Below are 21,466 nucleotides of genomic sequence, written 5' to 3' on the forward strand. Positions count from 1 at the left end.
GGTAGCGCTAGATCTGCAGGATACCTATTTTCATATTCCCGTTCTGCAGTCTCACAGGCGTTAACTATGGTTCAAGGTATGCCAAGAGCATTTTCAGTATCCCATTCTGCCTGTTGGCCTCACTAGTGCCTCTTGGGTGTTGGAGGTGGTTACAGCACACCTTCGGGGGTTGATGATATACCAGTTTTCACCCTATCTCGATGACCTTCTGTTAAGGGGGAGCTCATCGTAGTCTGTTATGTACCACCTCCAGATGACAGTGGATCTCTGAATATTTTGGGGTATTTTGGTCAACATGCCGAAGTTACACCTGACTCCTTCACTGAGGCTTCCATTCATCAAAGCCGTTCTAGACACAGAGCAGTTTAGAGCTTCCCTTCCACGTTCAACTCGTCTTAATATATTTCTGCTGTGATCCAGATATTTCAACTTCTGTCCTGGGTCTCGGTGAGTGCGGCTCTGAGACTTCTTGTCATTTTACCCTCCTGCATCCTGCTGGCGGACTACCCCAGATGGCACACATGGGCTCTACAGTGGGCCCAGCACCAAGGAGACTGTCTGAATCCATCCAGGTTCTGGGTCAGACTGCAAAAGACTTTCAGTGGTGGCGCTCGACTGCAGTTGGATCAGTGACAGACCCCTGTCTGTAACCCACCTAGCGCTGATGTGGCGGCAGATGCTTCGCTACTAGGTTGGGTAAGCCACCAGGGAGAGTTGTAGATCAATCATAGGACCCCGGTCTCTGGCAGAGATCCTCCTCCAAATCAATCTGTTGAAGTTGCAGGACATTTGCTTGATATTGAAAGTCTGCCTGCCCACCATCAAGGGAAAGTTGATTCAGTTTGTTATGGACAAGACCACCGCAATGTGGTACTGCAACAAGCAAGGTGAAATTTTGTGAGCCATCAGGGTTTTTCCCTAGTGCTGAACCACCTGGTGGGATCATAAAATGCCAGGGCAGACACACTCAGCTGTTGACACTTAGCAGATCCCCAAAAGTAGTTACACCCTGATGTGGCTTGGCGTGTCTTCCAGCAATGTGGAGAGCCCTGGCTTGATCTCTTCACCACTGCCAGGAACATGCAATGTGAACACTTTTGCGTGCTGAATTTCCAAGTAGGCTCTCTGAGTCGCATTCCGACTATAGTGGAGCACAGGACTCTTGTATGACTTTCTGCCTCTACCTATCCTACCTTAAGTTCTGAAAAACAACAGGAATGACCGGACCCAAGTCATTCTAGTGGCTCTGCATTGTGCTAGTAGAGTGATATACCCAGAACTAATTGGTATGTGCATATATCCTCCGCATCGTAGAGGATCTTCTGTTGCAGCAACAGGGCAGGGTTCTGCACCCAGGCCTGCGCAGTCTACATCTCCATGCGTGGAGATTGAGAAGTGCGAAAAGTGAATGTTTTAGATATGCCCTCCCTGAAGTTGTGGATGTCATTTTAGTGGTCTAGGGTCCATCTGTCAAATCTGTTTCTGCTGCCGCTGGTATAAGTTGTTAACCTAGTATAGTTTCCTCCATATAGACCCATTGCAAGCCAAGATTGTCAGATTGTGAGGTGTACTGTCTAGTATGGTTGTGCGACCTCTCAGTGTAATACACTTACCAACCTCTTTAGGTGCAGTAGGTTTTGTCTGTAAAACCCTCACCTCAACCCTTGGTAACTGTGGCACTGAGCAGCAAGTCTTACACGAGGAGCACATGTTTAAAGCTTATAAACAGCACCAAAACAATTGAAATCGACAGAACACTCCAATCCGAACCCAAATTATAAAAATTGACTATTATTTATAAGAACTTAGACACTAGAACAAAAAAGATCTACTGGTGTGTTTCGGAGGTAATGATCTAACAAGCAATGATAAATAAAAGCAATTTCACTCAATGATGAACAAGCCTTGGCAAAGTCAACAAATTGGACACCGCAGCTTTTTCAAGGAAAACTTGGGTAAGTGTCAATACAGTCAGTTAGACATACTTGGGCCGACCAACTCTAGCAGGGAGCTAGTCGGGGGTACTAGCAAGGTCCTCAAGGACAGATACCTTCTCTGAGACAGTCCCTCTGTAGTCCAGGCACTTTATCTGTGTTGCAATGTATTCCTATGGAGTGTTCCTGCTGAAAGTGATGAAGGCTCTGCAAAGGATCTAAGGATGCTGTGGATGCGACACACTCAACAGGGGTCTTCCTGCAGGGATTCCTTGGTCCACAAAGATTGTGAGTGGGTCCTAGTTGCAGGGTTGACCTCCCACGAAGTCCTTTGCAGTCTGGCTGAAGTCCAGGCACCACTGGACTACACCTGTTGTCGCAGTCACAGGCCAATCCTTGCTGGTTTGAGAACTCACCTTCGTGGAGCCCCAGCAACCCTCCAACAGCACCTCTGGACTCCGCAAACTCTGGTGCAACTCTGTGCTTTGGGTTTTGGTCCACAGTACTGCATGCAGGAGAGGTAGCAACTTAAACTGTGGGCTACCAGCTTGCCCAGCAGGCTTCTTCAACTGTTGTGTACCTGTGCTGCGAACAGGAGGCCAGTCATCTGGCACTTTGAGTCCTCTTGGCTTGACTGGGCTCTGGAGACAGTCCCCCTTGAGTAGGACATGGTAGGTCCAGCCCCTTTCTTCGTTAGCCACCTCATGCAGCAAGTGCACTCTCCTCCAGTGCAGCCACTCTTTGCTGGACCCTTGGTGCAGCAGCGCAGTCCTTCGGGCCTCCTTCTAGGTCAGTCGGGATCTGAGGTCTGGGTGTCCGGGCTGCCACTCTTATGCTGAGAAAATGCCCTCCGGGCAGGATGTCGGTGGTAGCCAATGGGCCACCAAGTTCTCTCCCACCTAGTGACCATTTCCTGTGCAGTGTGGCATCTGGATGCACCATTCTGCTTACTTCCAAGATGGCGAGGCCCCTCTCTTGATGTTCAGACTTCCCTAGCCCACCCTGGGGCGTGGCTGCCCCAGCGTGTCTGCCGAAACAATGGGTCTGCAAGCTCCTCCCTGGTGTGATACATCTGCCCTTGAAACGTGTCTTCCGTTTGAAGCCTGCGTTTTGGGGCTATTACCTAAGTGGCTTCCTGCAGGAGGGAGGTAAGACCTTCCTTACCTCTAGTCCCTTGCTCCCATTCCTGAGAGTTGTTGGCATGTCCCTCTAGGCGGGCAGAAAGCTGTGGAACAGGCTTCATGCGTGCCTTGAAAGGCACATGAGTTTTAAAGGCACCAAGATGGCATCTTTGCTAAGGTTGCACAAGTTATCTTCATTTCAAATTGAGATACAAGTGAGAGTTGTTTGATGCCGTGGAGTGCCCACTATGATCGCACCATTCGAAGGGTCAACTTGTAATCCTGAACTCGCCAATTGGTCCTTTCCACAAAATTATTTTCACTTGTTTGCTGTGTGGACTTGTAAACTACACGTCCTGCTCCATGCAGTAGGTTGTACCCTGCCCTAGGACTCTGTAGGGCTGCTATATAGGGGTGACGTAGAAAAATGTACAGGGGGAGTAGTGGCTTTGCCATTACTTCCAATGGTAAACTGAAGCTAGCAGTGCAAGACTCCTCTGCCAGTCTGCAGTGTCAGACTGGGGGACTCATTTTACATGGGGGGCCTCCAGTGTGGCACAACTAGGGCTGCAAGCCCTGGATCAAGCCACACCCCTCAACTTACATGCCCTGGGTACCAGGGTACCATATACTAGGAACTTACAGATAAGTTTGCCATTTTCAATTGGGTACAGTCAATTAGACATACACTTAAGGGTCCAGGCACTGGGACTGTGGTCTGGTTTGCAGGCCTCAGTGCCAGAGTCGATAAACTAGCAGCTTCAGTTGAAAAACCTGAGGGTGATCATACAAAAAGAGTCATTTCCTTACATGGGTGTTTAGCTATTTGTGCTTTCTTTAGCCCAGCAAGGACTTTGCATAGTTAAAGGTGATTTGTAAGCCCTTTCAGACTGTTTGAACAACCTTCCTTATTTGAGGCACCTATTGTGATGCTTTACCTTAAAGGTTTAGTTGCTGTGTTCCCACCCAAACCTTTTGTGATGCCTCAGTGGGACCTTAATTTGTTTTTTACATTTCTTATGTTTACTGCATTTGAGACAGTGCACATCTGTCCCCTGTGCTCCTGACTCTTAAAACTGTTTTTCTCATTACAAAAACTACAGTGCATCGGGTGAGTGAACTGCAGGCACTGTTTGTTCAGCCTCCATGTACTACTTTTCCTCCAGAAAAACTGTTGTTGAGGACCATAGCTGCATTTCTGCAGACGGTTTTGGCTCCCTTTCATGTCAGCAAATCCATCACTCTCCCTGGATTGTTTTCTCTGCCCCACCCCTTGAAATAGCGGAAGAGACTCCATTGCTTTGACCCCAAAAGGACCATTAGATTTTGTTACGTTTTATTTTTTACATCAAAGGTGCGGAGGACTTTTGGGTGGGTGATCATCCTTTTGTTGGGTCCTCTGATGCAAAGGCAGTGCAGGAACCTTTTGGTTTGAGCCAGTGCACAGACAAACTTCCTCGGGAGGTAGAGCTTTCTTATCTATTTATGAGGTTTGGAATCTGCGGTTAGAAGTACCTATCAGAAGAACAAGTTGTTTACATTGATGACTCTTTCTGGTGGATGCACTAAATCTAGATTAATCACTGCTCTTGCACATCCCTGTCTTTTGGGATGGTCTCCTTTCCATCTAAAATGTTCCCAATCTAGGAATCTGCATTCTGTCACATCTGATTGATTGTTCAACTCTGTGTCTGATAGTGATTCAAGAAGGAAACGTGCATGGGTGGTGCTCAAATCCAACTCAGCACTTCACTTCCGGGGTGGACAAAACAGATGTGGCGTGGCATGACACCACTTGTTGGTGCACAGGAGCAATGCTGAGAATAATCTTCAGGTCATGTTTGGCGCCTTGGGATATTCCCAAGATGCGGAATCTGCCCTTCGAATATCCACTAAAAAGTGTTTTGCCCAAGGTAAGTAACATGTTCTTTAGACCATTTCTATATAGTCGCAGGAGAAAATATATGTTCGAGGCATGTGGGCTGCTGAATTCATATCTTAGCATAGATCGCCGCCTAGTGTTGGGTCCGGATGATTGCACCGTGTTGTCCTGGAAGAGTCTTCGAAGTATCACGAGATAGGTGACTCCTCCCCTGGACTACAGTGCGCATGGGCATCTTCCCCATCCTCAGATTGTTTTTTTCCGCCATTGGGTTCGGATGCTATTCCTCTACTCCAACTTCGGAACCGAAACTAAACTACTTTCTAAGGCCAGAAGGCCTTTGACTTCGACGGTATTGTTCTCGTTCGGTACTTTTTGACTCAAACAAACTTTCCATCTCGATACTGTTATCGACGCAGGCCGTTGGGCCTTTCGATGCCACGTGGGCCTGCTGTCGATGGAAAGGAGCCCGTTCAAAAGGTGCCCACAATGCCACTCCAAATTCCCGCATACTGACAAACATACAGTATGCAACAAGTGCTTATCACCGGAGCACAACGAAGAAAATTGCCCAGCCTGTGCCCAATTCCGTTCGAAGAAGACCATCCGGATTTGACGGGCCGCTAGGCAAGAGATGCAGCGGCTGGAACCGGAGAACATCTTCGATGATGAACATGTCCTCCCAGAAACGGCAGACTCGGATCTAGAAATTGTCACTGTTGAGGACCAGTCGGACTCCGATGACCAGATCACGCCGGGGCAAACAGTGAGTACACAGCCCCAACACTGCTTATCCTAAAACCTAAGGCTCCGGTCGAAGCATCGCCTAAAGGCCTTAGCAGAGATCAACAAGCTCCTTCAGAAGCCCTGCCTTCCGGCTCGGCTCCGAAGCCCAAAACCAAGCCTTCTGATAGCCCAAGACCGAGTAACATTCTCCCCAAGAAGGTTGTCGACCCCAAAAGGGTTGTCGAACCGAAGGTCGTCCAACCGAATAAGGTGGTCGAACCAAAGAAGGTCGCCCAACTCAAAAAGGTTATTGAGTCAAAAGCTATCGAGCCAAAGAAGAGCCTCGAACCAAAACGGGTCGTCGATCCAAAAAGAACACCCGACCCAAAAAAGACTGTTGATCCTAAAAAGAGTGTTGATCAACAAAAGCAGCATCACACCACAAAACCTGTCGAACCGAAAAAAGCCATCGACTCGACCAAAAACCTTCAGCCGAAAAAAGCCGTCTAGCATAAAAAAACGTATCGAACCAAAAGCACTGGTCGATCCGAAACAGGTTGTCGACCCAAACAAAGTTGCCGAACCGAAAAATACTGTTAAACCAACCAAGGACGTCGAACCAAAAAAGGTTACCGACCCCAAAGCAACAGTCGAGCCGAAAAAGACTCCACAATCAACGGCCCTCGAGCCAAAAGGTCACAAACAAGTCCGTAAGTCAAAAACATCGGCGCCAAAGCCACGGACAGTTGAGGAAGAACTCTTCCATCCTGATCCAGTAACTGAGGAACAATCTAAACTGTATATAGACCCTGAAACAGGAAAAGTTACAGTTTATCCCCGGAAAAAGAGACCATTTGACTCGGACACTCCTTCCCCTGTTCCTCCAAAGAAAAAAGACTTTGGGACATCTCCCTCTAGGCCTTTTACTCCTCCTCCTTTCTATCCTAATATGCCTTTTGTGCCCTACTCTCCTACGAATTCTGATTATAATGATGGGGATAACATGGGGTAAGATCCTCAGGATGATTTTAATGAACCAGAGGATCCTCATGCACAGAATGACACATGGGAGTACCAGAATGATCCATATGACACACAACCCATCCCAGACACCTCCCCATACCCTGCAAAGTCGTCGCCTACTGACGACATCATTGTTTTTAACCAACTGCTAGATAGGGCAGCAAAATACCACAAGGTCGACATGCACACTGACCCAATAAAAGAGATTTTCTATTTGACACTTTTCCTACCTCTGAGAAGAATGTCAGGACACTTCCTATGCTAAAAGGGGTACTAAAACACGCGCCAGACATATTCAAAGATCCAGCCAGAGCACGTGCACTCAATCCCAGGATTGAGAAGAAATATAAGGCGGCCCCTACAGACCCTACTTATATTAAATCTCAGTTGCCTTTAGACTCACTAGTAGTAGCAAACGCTCGCAAGAGAGCTAACTCACAAACAGGAAATGCTCCCCCTCCTGATAAGGAGCCTAAAATATTAGAAGCCTCAGGCAAGAGAGTAGCCTCACAGGCTGCTAATTCATGGAGGATTGCGAACACACAAGCTCTACTAGCTCGCTACGATAGAGCACATTACGATCAACTTGAAGGTTTACTGCAACACCTGCCAGAACCTTTCAAAGCTCAGGCTAATGACCTCATACAGGAAGGCAAATTTATAACTAATGCTTCCATTAAATGTGCGCTTGACGCAGCTGACACATCAGCCAGGTCCATTAATACTAGGGGATTACTACGCAGACACGCAAGGCTACGCATCTCTGGTTTTAAGAACGAGGTGCTATCCACCATCCTCAACCAACCAGTTAACCAAGACTTCCTGTTTAGCCCTGCAGTAGATACCATTTTAGACAAAATGAAAAAAGATACCGAAACTGCTAAATCTATGGGCGCACTGCAGTTTCAACAACATAGAGGTTCCTTTCGTCGCTCCTCCTACAGAGGCACCACACGACGCAACACATCAGACTTCCTCTACATACAAAAGCAACACCCAAAGTTCTTTTAATAAAGGCTCCAACAGAGGAGGTTATATGGGCAACAATAACAAGGGCAGAGGACATAGCGGCAATAACACCAGAGCCTCCACTGCCGCCAAACCGTGACTTCATCACACTCCCTCAAGACCATATAACACCAGTCGGAGGCAGAGTCCAATAATTCCTACCAGTCTGGAACTCCATTACCACAGACAGGTGGGTGAGACAAATTATCCAGTATGGTTATTGCCTGGAACTCACTTCTACTCCTCCCAACATACCACCCAAACACCGTCCTATGTCCAAAGAACACATCACATTGTTACAACAAGAGGTCGCGTCCATGCTACAAAAAGGTGCAATAGAACAAGTCCCCTTTCAACACCAAGGAACAGGGGTATACTCTCTATACTTCCTAATTCCCAAAAGGACGGGTCCCTCAGACCCATATTAGACCTCAGACCGCTAAATCAATACATACACTCAGAGCATTTCCATATTATTACTCTACAAGTACTCCCGTTACTCCAGCAAGGCGACTTCCTTACTACATTAGACCTCAAAGATGCATATTTTCACATACCTATACATCCAGCTCACAGGAAATACCTCAGGTTCACAATAGAAGGTCAACATTATCAGTTCAAAATTCTCCCCTTCGGGGTAACTACAGCCCCAAGAGTTTTCACAAAATGTTTAGCTGTAGTAGCAGCACACCTCAGAAGGAAACACATCCACGTGTTTCCATACCTGGACGATTGGCTCATAAAAGCCAACTCGTACGCGCAGTGTGCAAGTCATACGTCTGACACTCCAGCTGCTACACAGCCTTGGTTTTTCCATAAATTACCCAAAATCACATCTACAGCCCTCCTACATACAGCAATATCTGGGGGCTACAATAGATACCTCAGTAGCAAAGGCATATCCAAATCCAGCCAGGATAGCCAACATGCAGACTCTCATTCAAAAATTTCAGCTACAACACTCTTTGCCAGCTCGAGTGTTCATGCAGCTCATAGGCATGATGGCCTCCTGCATATTCATTGTCTATCATTCCCGACTTCAAATGCGTCCACTGCAAGAATGCCTAGCACGGCAGTGGAACCAAGCTCCAAGAACAACTAAAAGACCTAGTGTTGGTCCACAGTCACGCTTACAACTCTCTGCAGTGGTGGAACCCTCAATACCTTTCCAAGGGGTGACTGTTCCAAGAGCCGGTTCCACAAGTAGTACTAATAGCGGACGCTTCACTGACCGGTTGGGGAGCCCACTTACTTCAATACACAGTCCAAGGGCTCTGGACAATCAAACAAAAGACACTGCATATCAACCAATTAGAGTTGCTAGCAATATTTCTGGCACTAAAAGCATTCCAGAAATACTTGTACAACAAGGCTGTGTTGATCTGGACGGAAAACATGACAGCCATGTATTACTTCCAGAAACAAGGAGGGACACTCTCCCCAGCTGTCTTACTTAGCACAGAGCATATGGAGGTGGGCAATTCCAAGAAACATTTTTCTCCTAGCAGAACACCTGCCAGGGAAAGACAATCAAATAGCGGATCTGTTAAGCAGACACAGCCAACAGCTACACAAATGGGAGATTCACCCTCAAGTTCTCCAACCATTCTTCCAAAAATGGGTGCACCCAGAGATAGATTCGTTTGCCACAGACGAAAACTCACTATGCCAGTACTTTGCCGCCAGGTTCCCACATCCATTGTCACAGGGCAATGCGATATGGATGAACTGGTCAGGCAGATTTGCGTATGCTTTTCCACCAGCCCCACTGATTCTGCTGGTGGCACGCAAACTACGTCAGCAGTCACTCACAATGATCTTGGTTGCTCCCACATGGGCAAGAAAGCCATGGTACACAACGTTCCTAGAACTTTCAGTAGTACCCCACCAAAGACTGCGCCTCTCGCCCCATCTTTTAACTCAGAACCATGGAGAAATCAGGCACCCAGATCCCAATCAGATGAGCCTAGCGATCTGGCTCCTGAAGTCTTAGAGTTCGGATACCTTAACTTACCTCCTGATTGCATGAACATTATCAAGGAGGCAAGACGGCCAACTACTAGAGCATGCTATGCAGCTAAATGGAAAAGATTTGTCATTTATTGCAACAATAACCAAATCAATCCATTAGATGCTTCCATCCAAAACATTATCTGTTACCTCTTGCATCTTCAAAGATGCAATCTGGCATACTCTTCTATAAGGCTACATCTTGCTGCTATAGCAGCATATCTCCAGAACAGACAACACCTTTCCCTGTTTAAGGTACCCCCAATCAAAGCTTTTATGGAAGGTCTTAAAAGGATAATCCCTCCAAAGCACCCACCTTCACCAGTCTGGAACTTAAATGTGGTACTTACCAGACTTATGGGACCTCCTTTCGAACCACTCCATTCATGTGAATTGCAATTTCTAACATGGAAGGTGGCATTCTTAATTGCCATTAACTCCCTCAGGCGAGTAAGTGAGCTACAGGCACTAACTATTCAAGAACCCTTCATGCAAATACATGCAAATAAGGTAGTACTTCGGACCAACCCTAAGTTTATGCCAAAAGTCATATCCACTTTCCATACCAATCAATCAATTGAATTGCCAGTTTTCTTCCAAAACCCACAGTCAGTAGCTGAAAGAGCCCTACACACACTAGATGTAAGGTGAGCTCTGCTATATTATGTTGACAGGACTAAATCATTTAGGAAAACAAAGCAACTGTTTGTTGCTTTTTCACCACAACATAAAGGTAATCCCATCTCAAAATCAAGAATAGCCAGATGGATAGTTAAATGCATTCAAATATGCTATCAAAAAGCTAAACGCACACTAACAGTTCCCCCAAAAGCACACTCTACGCGTAAAATGGGGACATCTATGGCTTTCCTAGGAAATATTCCCCTCGAAGACATATGTAGGGCAGCTACATGGTCTACCATACACACTTTCACTAAACACTATTGTGTAGACGTGCAAACAAAGCAGCAAGCTGCTGTAGGCCAGGCTGTCCTTAAAACTGCTGCAGCTGGTACAGGTGACCACCGCTAGAGGAGATACTGCTATACAATCTATGCTAAGATATGAATTCAGCAGCCCACATGCCACGAACGGAAAATGCTACTTACCAGTATGCATCTGTTCTTGGCATGTAGGGCTGCTGACATTCATATCGTCCACCCTCCTCCCCGGTGCCTGTTGCCGCTGCAGGATTCTCTTTTGCATGGCCATCTCTTACTTTACTATACTCCATCTTTGCCACAATGACGAAAAATAATCTGAGGATGGAGAAGATGCCCATGCGCACTGTAGTCCAGGGGAGGAGTCACCTATCTCGTGATACTTCGAAGCCTCTTCCAGGACAACTAGGTGCAATCATCCGGACCCAACACTAGGCGGTGATTTATGCTAAGATATGAATGTCAGCAGCCCTACATGCCAAGAACAGAGGCATACTGGTAAGTAGCATTTTCCTTTCTTAGAGTACCTGACTTTCCAAGTATGAATAACGCTTCTGATATGTATGGAGGGACTTCTGTATGTAAATGCATTTCATTATTGGCATTTGTAGCTCTAAGTACACGTGGTGTGCATACTTCTAGTGTTAGGCTTGGACAGTTTAAAGTAATTTTTTTAGGAAGTCTTTCCAGTCATGAGGAATAGTGACACCACTTATTGCTAGTAATGCGCATGGGCATCGGCTCCATTGTTATAGATGTGTCCCTTCGAGCTCCAGTTTGACGCTGCTTAGTATTGTCTCCGGGAACGCTTGGATCCTTCTCACTCATCGTACAAAATAACAATTGCATTTACTCTCCGGTTCCTAGGGTTGCATACCTGTTTTTCCTCCGCTCCACTATCTAACACTTGCCCCTCCGGGACTCCATTGGTTCATTGACACCCGCGAATTTGCTCATGATAGGGGGACTCCATTTCGCTACTGCCTGAAGTGTCACGCTAAATACCAGAGAACAGACTTCCATCAGGTGTGTAACCTCTGTCCCTGGCCCATCAGGAGACCTCCTGTTTGGCGTGCTTCACCTTCCGGATTGAAAAGACCCTCCGTTACAGTCTAGACTCCATACTGAGTGGACCATACTCGGGACCTGTTCAGGAAGCAGGACACCAAGGCAGAGCAGCAGCCAGAGGCTTCCGGCGGAGGGACCCAGATAGTCTCATTAGAGGGGAGTGCCGGCTCAGACACCGCAACGGATGAGATGCCACCTACCCAGCGTCCAACTTCGAAGACCGTCGCAGTGTGTGCATACATGCCGCCTCCCACTCCTCAACATCACTCACTCAAAAGACAAGCATCGTCCTCTAGGGGGTTGAAGCCTCCTGTCCGCACTGCTACAAGGCCATTGTTGGTACCAAACTTCTGATTCGAACCCAGTGATCTCGTCGCCGAAGTACTACTCAAAGCCATGCCCTTCGACTGCAGTCTCGAAACCACCCTCGAAGGTAACCTCTGAGTTGAGGCCTGCATCCAGGCCAGCTTCCTCTACCGCTTCCGAGGCTCAAGACCAACTCATCCTCCAGGGCCTCCAATAGGCTCTCAATGCCAAACAGATCATCCACATCCATCCTGTGACTGGGTGGATTCTAGCTCAGCTGCTTCTAAAGGCAGAAGGCCCTGTTCCTCCCATGAGGAAATTGACTTTAGAGAAAGCATTACATCTACCTCCGGAGCCAACACCTAAGAAACCTCAGGCCATAACAGAGGCAGCTCTCCACCATCTCCCTTGCCTCGTCTACCTGCTCCTCGCCCTTCTCCTCCTCTTTGCCTTCCTCTCCACGGCCTCCACTCCCACCCGCCCCACTGCTGCGAGTGGACCCCTTTCCCAATTCCCCTCATGGTTACCTTCCGTCTGGGTTTGGGATTGATAACCTCAGGTCTCCTTGTGACTCATATGAATGACACCCCCATGACGACCCCCAGGATGACTATGATGTAGATCTGTCTGGAAATACTGACCCTGAACTCTGGACCCTCAACAAGTATATTCTGTCAGAACGCTTCCACCAGGTAACACTCTAGGATGTCATTCCTCTGCTACAGCATGGCAACTCCGTGACCACCGTCCATCTGAAGGATGCCTGCTTACACATTCCCATCCACCCTGGACATCACAGATTCTTCCGGTTTGCAGTAAGTGGCCAACATTATCAGTCCAAAGGGCTGCCCTTTGTAGTGACCACAGCTCCCTGGGTGTTTACAAACTGTTACATTGGTAGCCACCTCAGAAGGAACTGTGTCTGCGTCTTCCTTTTACTTAGATGATTGGCTGATCAAAAGCTCAACCGAGCAACAATGACTAGGGCACACAAATCATCATACATCTCTTACACAGACTAGGCATTACCATCAATACCACAAAATCTCACCTCCAGCCCCTTCAGGTCCAGCCCTACCTAGAGGCAATACTCCACTTTGTCTCAGGAAAAGCATACCCCACTTTGTCTCAGGAAAAGCATACCCCTCTCTGCAAGTGTTAGAGCATTGGGTAGCAGTCAGAACTAAAATAAGAAATGTATATACAAGGGTATAGGGGATAGTGTTTTTAGACCAACTTATCTCCACACCCCTAACTACAAACTTGAACAACTACAGGGAGAAAGTCAGTCTATTAGTACAACAAAAAACCTCTAAATGCTCCAAAGAAAACTGTTCACCAGGTTCAAATAGTTTGCCCAACGCTTGGCATGAGTATAATTTCCATCAGCCCACCCATTTGGCGGAGCTTCGTCATCTGGAAACCTGCAAGAGTAGAGTCAACGTAGCCAATGTTGCTCCAAGGCTAACATGATTGAATACTTGACCTCATTCTCCCGGTAATCTCAGCCAAAATGCTTGTTCAAAATATGAGACAACAGATGGAGTGCAGTGCGTGTGAAAAAAAGTGAAGAATAAAAATGACTAGAAGGACAAAAAATTTGTTTATTGGGTATTGTCTAAATGTCATAAGTAAAAACCGCCTGATAGTATGGAACAAATTTACTATCTCCTGGCAAAAAGTGAGGTCGACATGTTTCAGCCGTTCTGGCTGGCTAGCCTGGCTTTCTTCAGGACCTAAAAGATGTTACGTGCTACTGCAGTAAAAACACTGTTAGTGAAATGTGTTACACATGAAAAGTGGTATATTACCACCCTACTAGACATGAATCCCATGTATTTGTAGGTAAGAGCTATCTCTTCTTTCCCAACTTGCTGTGGGAGTAAGCCTCACCTCATCCGACAACTGCTTGGTGGTTGAGGCCCCGCTCTGTCCATCGGTACCCCCTTGCAGTCTACAAGCAGTGTGGGAGATCACCTCCCACACTGCTTGCAGACTGCAACGGGGTGAGAGCTATCTCTGCTTTCCCAACTTGCTGTGGGAGTAAGCCTCACCTCACCCGGCAACTGCTCGGTGGTTGAGGCCCCGCTCTGTCCGTTAGTACCCCTTTGCAGTCTGCAAGCAGTGTGGGAGACTGCAAGGGGGTACCGACGGACAGAGCGGGGCCTCAACCACCGAGCAGTTGCCGGGTGAGGTGAGGCTTACTCCCACAGCAAGTTGGGTAAGAAGAGATAGCTCTTACCTACATATGCATGGGATTCATGTGTGGTAGGGTGTAACACATTTCACTAACAGTGTTTTTCCTGCAGTAGCACGTAACCTCTTTTAGGTCTCTACTCTACTCTTGCAGGTTTCCAGATGACGAAGCTCTGCCAAATGGGTGGGCTGATGGAAATTATACTCGTGCCAAGCGTTGGGCAAACTATTTGAACCTGGTGAACAGTTTTCTTTGGGCATTTAGAGTTTTTTTGTCGTACTAATAGCAGTCAGAACTGTCATAAGCCTCTCCGGCATGATGGTATCCTGCATTGCTAGTGTCCCACATGCCAGATTACACATGCTCCTGTTGCAGGAGTGCCTTGCAGCAAAATGGTCAGAAGCGGAGTGTCATCAATTGCAAGGCTGCCAATTTTGGACCCAGTGCCGCAGATGACCGTCAGTGGACTCCTCTCTCACTGTTTAGGGGATGCCGCAAGGATCCTCGCTGAGCCCCACGTTGTTTAACCTCTACGTGAGACCGCTGGCTGAGGTCGTCAAGCAATGGGGCATGACTATGGTCTCATATGCCGACGACACTCAGCTAGCGGTTACGATCAGCGGGGATGCGGACCGGGATGCCCCCAGGTTTCAGAGTGGACTTAGGGCGGTGGCGAGCTGGATGAAGAACAACTGTCTCCAGCTTAACGCTAAGAAAACAGAGATCATGATCGTAGGCAAGAGATCGGAGCTGTGGGGGGACAGGTGGTGGCCTATGGAGCTGGGGCCGGCCCCCCGTCCGGTCACGGAATTAAAGAACTTAGGAGTATGGATGGATCCCTCCCTCAGCTACGTTGGCCACACGAAGAAAATCGCGGCCTGTTGCTTTGGTATCTTACGGTCGCTTCGCCCTGTTTTGAAGTTCTTTGACCATCGCACCAGGCAGCTGATAGTCCAGGCTACTGTGTTATCTCGCCTGGACTATGCCAGCTCTCTTCTGGTAGGGTCCAATGTGGCCGAGGTTACCCGCCTCCAACGCGTCCAGAACGCTGCGGCGAGAGCTATTGTTGGCCTACCCCGTACTTGTTCTGCCTCCAGCACATTGAGATCACTGCACTGGCTGCCTATCAGGGCCAGAATTCAGTTTAAAGTGCTGTGTATGGCGTTCAAGATTCTGAGGGGGGTAGGTCCCCCTATTCTTGCGGACCTTTTGTCCTGGTATGTGCCTACTCGGCCCCTGAGATCCATGGGTCAGGCACTTACTGTGATCCCCCGATACAGGCTGTGTCGGGTCGGTGGCCGTTCTTTCCGGGTCAGAGCAGCCGAGCTCTGGAACTCCCTTCCTGTAGAGTTGCGACTGCTAGATGATCTCTTAGTCTTCCGTAAAGCCTTAAAAACCTTTTTGTTTTAATAAATTCACTTTCCTCCTTTCTGTTGTGTTTTCTGTGGTGTTGCATTTTTACCTGCCATGCGCCTGGACGCCCCTTAGCTGGGGCAGCAGTGCGCATTACAAATGTATGTAACATAACATAACATAACATAACTGTTTGGGGGATGCACTTATAGGAGCTGACCGTTCAAGGGTTGAGGGCACCCCATTAACCGGGCTTCCACATCAACCACCTGGAATTATTAGCCATCCAGCTAGCACTCTGTGTGCTCCTCCCTTGCATCCAACACAAGGTGATATTCATTCAGACTGACAATACACCTGCCATGGTTTACTTACATAAACAGTGCAGCACTCACTCCCTACAGATGTCTATTTAGCCCAGGGATTTTTGGCAGTGGGCTACACATTACAAAGTCCATTTACTGATAGAGTACATATCGGGAGTGGACAGCGGTTTTGCAGACCTGCTCAGCAGGCTGCAGCAACAAGTGCACAAGCAGGAACTCCACTCCTAAATCCTACTTCCATACTTCCACTGTTGGAGATTTCGTCACATAGACCTCGTTACCACTGCAGAAAACGCAAAATTCCCAAACTTCGCCTCTATTTTCCCACACGCACAGTCCATTGACAATGAACTGGTCAGGGATATTTGCCTATGCTTTTACGCTTCTCCCACTTCTTCCATTTGTGGTTCGCAGGTTTCGGCAAACATCCCTGTGTAGAACTTCAGTACTGTTCTTACACGTCTTATGGGCATTCCTATCGAGCCACTCCACTCTTGCATATTACATTTTATTTCCCAGGAGAAAGCTTTCTAGATAGCTGTCACTTCCCTCAGGCCTGTCAGAGAGCTTCAGTCTCTTACTCTGGAAGAACCCTATTCCCAAGTACACCACACCAGGGTAGTTCTCAGTACAAACCCCAGTTTCCTTCCTGAAGTGTCTAATTCCCACCTTAGTGAGACTATAGAACTCCCAGTATTCTTCCTACATAGTCAGTAGCGGAACAAGCTCTTCACACATTAGATGTCAAAAGAGTGTTTATGTATTACATTGACAGAACTAAGCCCTTCCTTAAAACACTACGTCCTTGTTTCTTTCTCCAAACCAAACAAAGGCTATGCTCTTTCCAAAGCAGATAAGGCATCTGGTTTGTTAAATGCACACAGACCTGTAATGCTGAAGCCAAAACACCTTAGCCTGTCCCTCCCGGACCCTACTCAACCTGTAAAGTTTGAGATTCTAAGGCGTTCTTTAGTAATATTCCCATAGCTGTCATCTTAAAAGCAGCTATTTGGACTACTCCCCACACTTCAACTTAACATTACAGTGTAGATGTTTTAGCTCGCCAACAACTTAGAGTTGCCCAGGCTGTCTTACATGCACTTTTTCAGGTTTTTGCAGCATCCTAGAGCTAATCACACCCTTAAGGAGGAACTGCTTTACAGTCTATGCACAGCATGTGTCTCTACAGCTTCACATGCCACTAACAGAAATGTTTTCCTTTTAAACATCGGTTTGTGGCATGTAGCGCTGTAGATTCATATGCTCCCACCTTCCTCCCCGGAAACCTCTTGAAGTTGCAAGCATTTCTTGTTTTTATCTTCACTATGTCTTCACATAGTCCTCTTTTCTTTCTCTAGACTCCATCTACATTCTTAAAAAGCAATCTAACAAGGGAGCCAATGCCCATGCACATTGCCAGTAATAGATGAAGTCATTATACCTCATGACTCAAAAATACTTCTTTGGAGAAAAACAGCTTGCCCAAGTCCAAACCCAACGCAAGATGAGTATGCGCAGCATGTAAATCTACAGCACCACATGTTACGAACAGCTGTTTACAGGGTGAGTAACATTTTCCATACTTCTTATGTGTGGCAGAATTGATTTGAATGCATATCTGCCAATTTAAACTTTGCCTAGTAATAAACAATGGCAATGTGCTACTAATCAAACATGAAAATTGCATTTCTAGATTGAGAAATAAGTTTCCATGGAGCAATTCATCTACAAACCCAGGGTTTTTACTGAGTCCTGTCATGCTGGAAAGAAATATAAGTGAAGAGAATGCAGCTGTCAAAGTCTCAATTGAAATCGAGGGTTCCCTGCAACCTGTGACGTTTACATGTGATGGTATGTAATTGTTTTTAAGTTAGAAAACCAGAATAATTTGTATTCGGTGTGTGAACTCGTTATCTTATTTTTTTTTCGTTGAAGATGTGTAACAAGAACACCATGACTGTACAGTGATTTTAGTATAGTCGTTTACTCTACTTGAATTACAATTCTCTCTATGCGATTGGTAAAATACATTGATGTGGGCATGTCCGCTTCTATCTTTAAATAGGCTATGAAGTGAAAAATGTTCTGGCTTTGTGACAGTCACACATTTTGAAAACGGAAATAATACATTGTAGCAGTTTAACAAGATAAAAAAATCAACCAAAATTGAATCAGTCTTTTATTCAGCTATCTATTATGGGAATGAGGCGAGCAACTTACTGATTCAAGCACACCAGCATGGTGTTGGTCACCTCTGCCATTTCCTCAGCCTTAATGAGTTGTCCTGTGACTTCTGCCTCTCCTTTCATTGCGAAAAAGCTCAGACCTGTTTGGAAGCCCCAGAGAACTTTAAGGACCCAGTCAGAGCTAAGGTGGTCAAACAGCAGGTAGAGAAAATGTTAAGTGGACTAGCAGCACATCCTTAACATCGTATTTTTAATGTGAACTTCACTTTGGATCCCTAGTGGATGAGGTGCTTGAGAAAATCAAGGAGGACTCAGATCACAAAGTCTGTGGGTGCCCATAGTATGCTATATCCAAGGGCACCTGTCGTAGAAAACATTCCAACTTCGGGAGAAAGACAACCCCTACCAGCCAGGTAAACTCCTACCAGAGCCAATAACAGACCTGCCAAGAGTCCCAGCAGGGTCAGACTGGCATATAGGGCAGTCGGGCAGTGCCCGACGAACTGATCTGACAGATCAGTATGTGGGCCAAATGTTTTTTTGTGGGCCCGTTTTCTGGTTTTCTGGGCCAGTTTAACTTTTTATTTTACTGATATTAAAACACACATTCCCCGGAGCAGGTTTAGATGCATGCAGTTTCCCATTTGATGCAAAACACTTATATAGTGGGACTTCTTGAGTTCAAAACTGCTCCAACTTGCAAACATGGGCCACCTTCCCACTGTTATTTTGCTGTTTGGTCCTATTTTGTCTCCCAGTCTTACCCGGAGTCCCAGGCAGGTAGCGGATGCTCGATGAGACACTACAGGGAATGCAAAGGCAGTGGTAGAGGAGAATCCGGTACAGGGAGTTTTGCAGCGTGAAACCTTTTCCGGATTCACATGCTGTGCATCATTCCGCCATCTGGTGGTTGGGCGTGAAATTGTCTATTTTTTTTTCTTTTTTTTTGGTCGCTATCGACCACAATTTGGTGCCAGGTATGTCCCCTGTGTGACGTCAGATGGTATCCTGGAGGTCGACGTGCGTGGTGACCATCTTCAGATTCTTTTTTCCGCCGTTGGGTCTAGAAGCAACAGTGGAAGCTCTGAAGAAAGTTTTTTTTCGTTTCCCCAAAAATCTCCAAAACGAAGATTATCACCGAAGGATCATCGAAGTATCATCGATCAGAGACGTCGTAGCAAGAGGCAGGAGCAGAGCGGCCGTTCGAACTCCAGAGGACCTCACCGGGCCACAAATGGCAAAGTAGGGGTCATGGAGAATACCTCCTTCAAATTTTGCCCCAAATGCCACAAAAAATAAGCAGAACGCCACCCACACAACGTGTGCAACCTTTGCTGTGAGGCCTGCGCAACGTTTCTGCCGAAGACTCTCAGGATAGGCCAAAACCAAAAAACAGGCCCATTACGCCACAATGTCGCAGTCGACGAACAAAGCTGGCATGAGGAACCTGAGTTTCTCTATAGACGAGGAAGAGCAGGGAGCTCCAGCAAGTCGACACGCAAAGGATCAGACGTCGAGATCCTAGAAAGGGACTCTGAAAAGATCTGCGCCAAGAAGAAGGCGAGGGAGTAGAAAAAGAAGACGGAGAAGGTAAGACACCATATAGATCAGTCTGAACCGAATGGCCACGAGCATAAGGCGCCCAAGGCAGCCCGACACTGAGCAAAAAAGGTGATTGAGGGTCAGCCGCAATTAAAAGAACCCCACGGAACCCTACCAAAGGTTAAAGAGGAAGGGAAGTCGCCGAAGGCACCGAAGCCAAGGGTTGACAACGAACCCGCATAAAAGGGCACAACACCGTCGACGCCGGGAAGAAGAACATCTTAGTCACTGGGAAGACCCTTGAAGTCGAAAGAAACAGGAGATGGCTACGCTCCTACAAAAGAAAAAGGATTTTGATGCCTCACTGAAGGATTTTCCTTAAGACAACTGCTGCCGAACCGGAGAGTGTTGACGCTGAAGAGGCTGAAGACGCTGGGGGAGAGGAATGTAATGTAAAAATTACTTATAAAGCGCTGCATACACCGGACGGTTTCTTGGCGCTGTTCACTTTATTCGGTGAGAGGCAGAGGGCGAGGAGAAGAAAGCTTATGTGTAGATGATACGGAAGAGGTGCGTTTTAAGGAGAGACCTAAAGTGAGGATAGGAGGGAGAGAGTCTCAGTTCCAACGGAAGAGAGTTCCAGAATGAGGGTGTCAAAAAGGAGAATCTGAGACCTCCGTGTTTTTTGCGTCTGAAACGAGGTGTCTGAAGGAGCGCAAGATGAGAAGAACGGAGGTGCCTAGAGGGAGCGTAAGGGTGCAGGAGAGAGGAAATAAAGGAGGGACCGATGCCGGCCAAAGATTTATGAGTCAGGCAGCCCAGTTTGAACTTGCAGCGGTCTGAAACGGGAAGCCAGTGAAGGGCCTTGAGGAGAGGACGGACGTGGTGATGTTTTGGTTGGTGATAGATCAGGCGAGCTGCCTGATTCTGTATCGGCTGCAATCTGTTAATTTGGTATTGTGGGATGCCAGCGTACAGAGCGTTGGCATAGTCAATCCGAGAGATGACTACTGCCAGCAGTGCCAGGGTGAGGGCTTCAGTGGTCAGAAAGTGAGCTATTTTCCGAATCTTCCTAAGCTGGAAAAAGCAGGAGGACACAGTAGCACTGACCTGGTGCTTCATTGAAAGGTAATGGGAGATGTAAACCCCCAGGCTTTTCACTTTGTCAGCAGGGCGGGGGGGGCCGAGAGAAAGGGGCCAGAAGGTGGAATTCCAGGGATTGGATGGGCCTCCGACAAGAACAAGCTCCGTCTTGTCGGGATTAAGTTTAAGATGGTGAACGCCCATCCAATTACTGATATGGCAGAGGGTGGACTGGAATTCTTGAGCCGCTTCATCCGAGGAGTCGAGATTGAAGACGAGCTGAATGTCATCTGCATAATTGAATGCAGTGACATTTCTGCCACAGAGGGAGCGGATCAGGGGGGTGAGGTACAGGTTAAAAAGAAGGGGTGACCGGGATGAACCCTGCGGAACGCCGCAGGTGACCCTCGTCCTGTCTGCCGTAAACTGGGAAAGACGGACCGATTGATGGCGGTCCACTAAAAAGGAACAAACCCAATTAAGGGCCGTCCCACTGATGCCCGCCTCTTTGACACGGTCGACTAAGATGGTGTGGTCGACCGTGTCAAAGGCCGCCGACAGATCTAAGAGCACCAAGGCTTGACTGATGTTGGAGTCAGCGCCTCTACGAAGTTCCTCCATAACAGAGAGGATAACCGCCTCTGTCGAATGGGCAGGTCTAAACCCGGCTTGCTGGGAGTCTAGAAAGTTGGAGTCTTCAATAAAGGAGCTGAGGACGCTGGTCACATGGGTCTCAAGTACCTTGCTCAGGTAAGGAAGA

General features: G+C 47.3%; 1 protein-coding gene across 1 annotated transcript in view; it reads left to right on the forward strand.

Moving 5' to 3' along the window:
* Positions 1-21,466, forward strand: part of LOC147663421 (phosphatidylinositol 4-phosphate 3-kinase C2 domain-containing subunit alpha-like) — a gene marked incomplete at its 3' end in the record, with an annotated part of 227,601 nt that overhangs the window by 162,560 nt on the left and 43,575 nt on the right. The window contains exon 4 of the mRNA XM_086950470.1: positions 17,589-17,746. Coding sequence (XP_086806596.1) covers positions 17,589-17,746 — 158 coding nt within the window. The remainder of the gene's footprint in view (positions 1-17,588; positions 17,747-21,466) is intronic.

The sequence above is a fragment of the Lissotriton vulgaris genome, unplaced genomic scaffold, assembly GCF_964263255.1.
Source record: "Lissotriton vulgaris unplaced genomic scaffold, aLisVul1.2 SCAFFOLD_2208, whole genome shotgun sequence".
Taxonomy (NCBI): Eukaryota; Metazoa; Chordata; class Amphibia; order Caudata; family Salamandridae; genus Lissotriton; species Lissotriton vulgaris.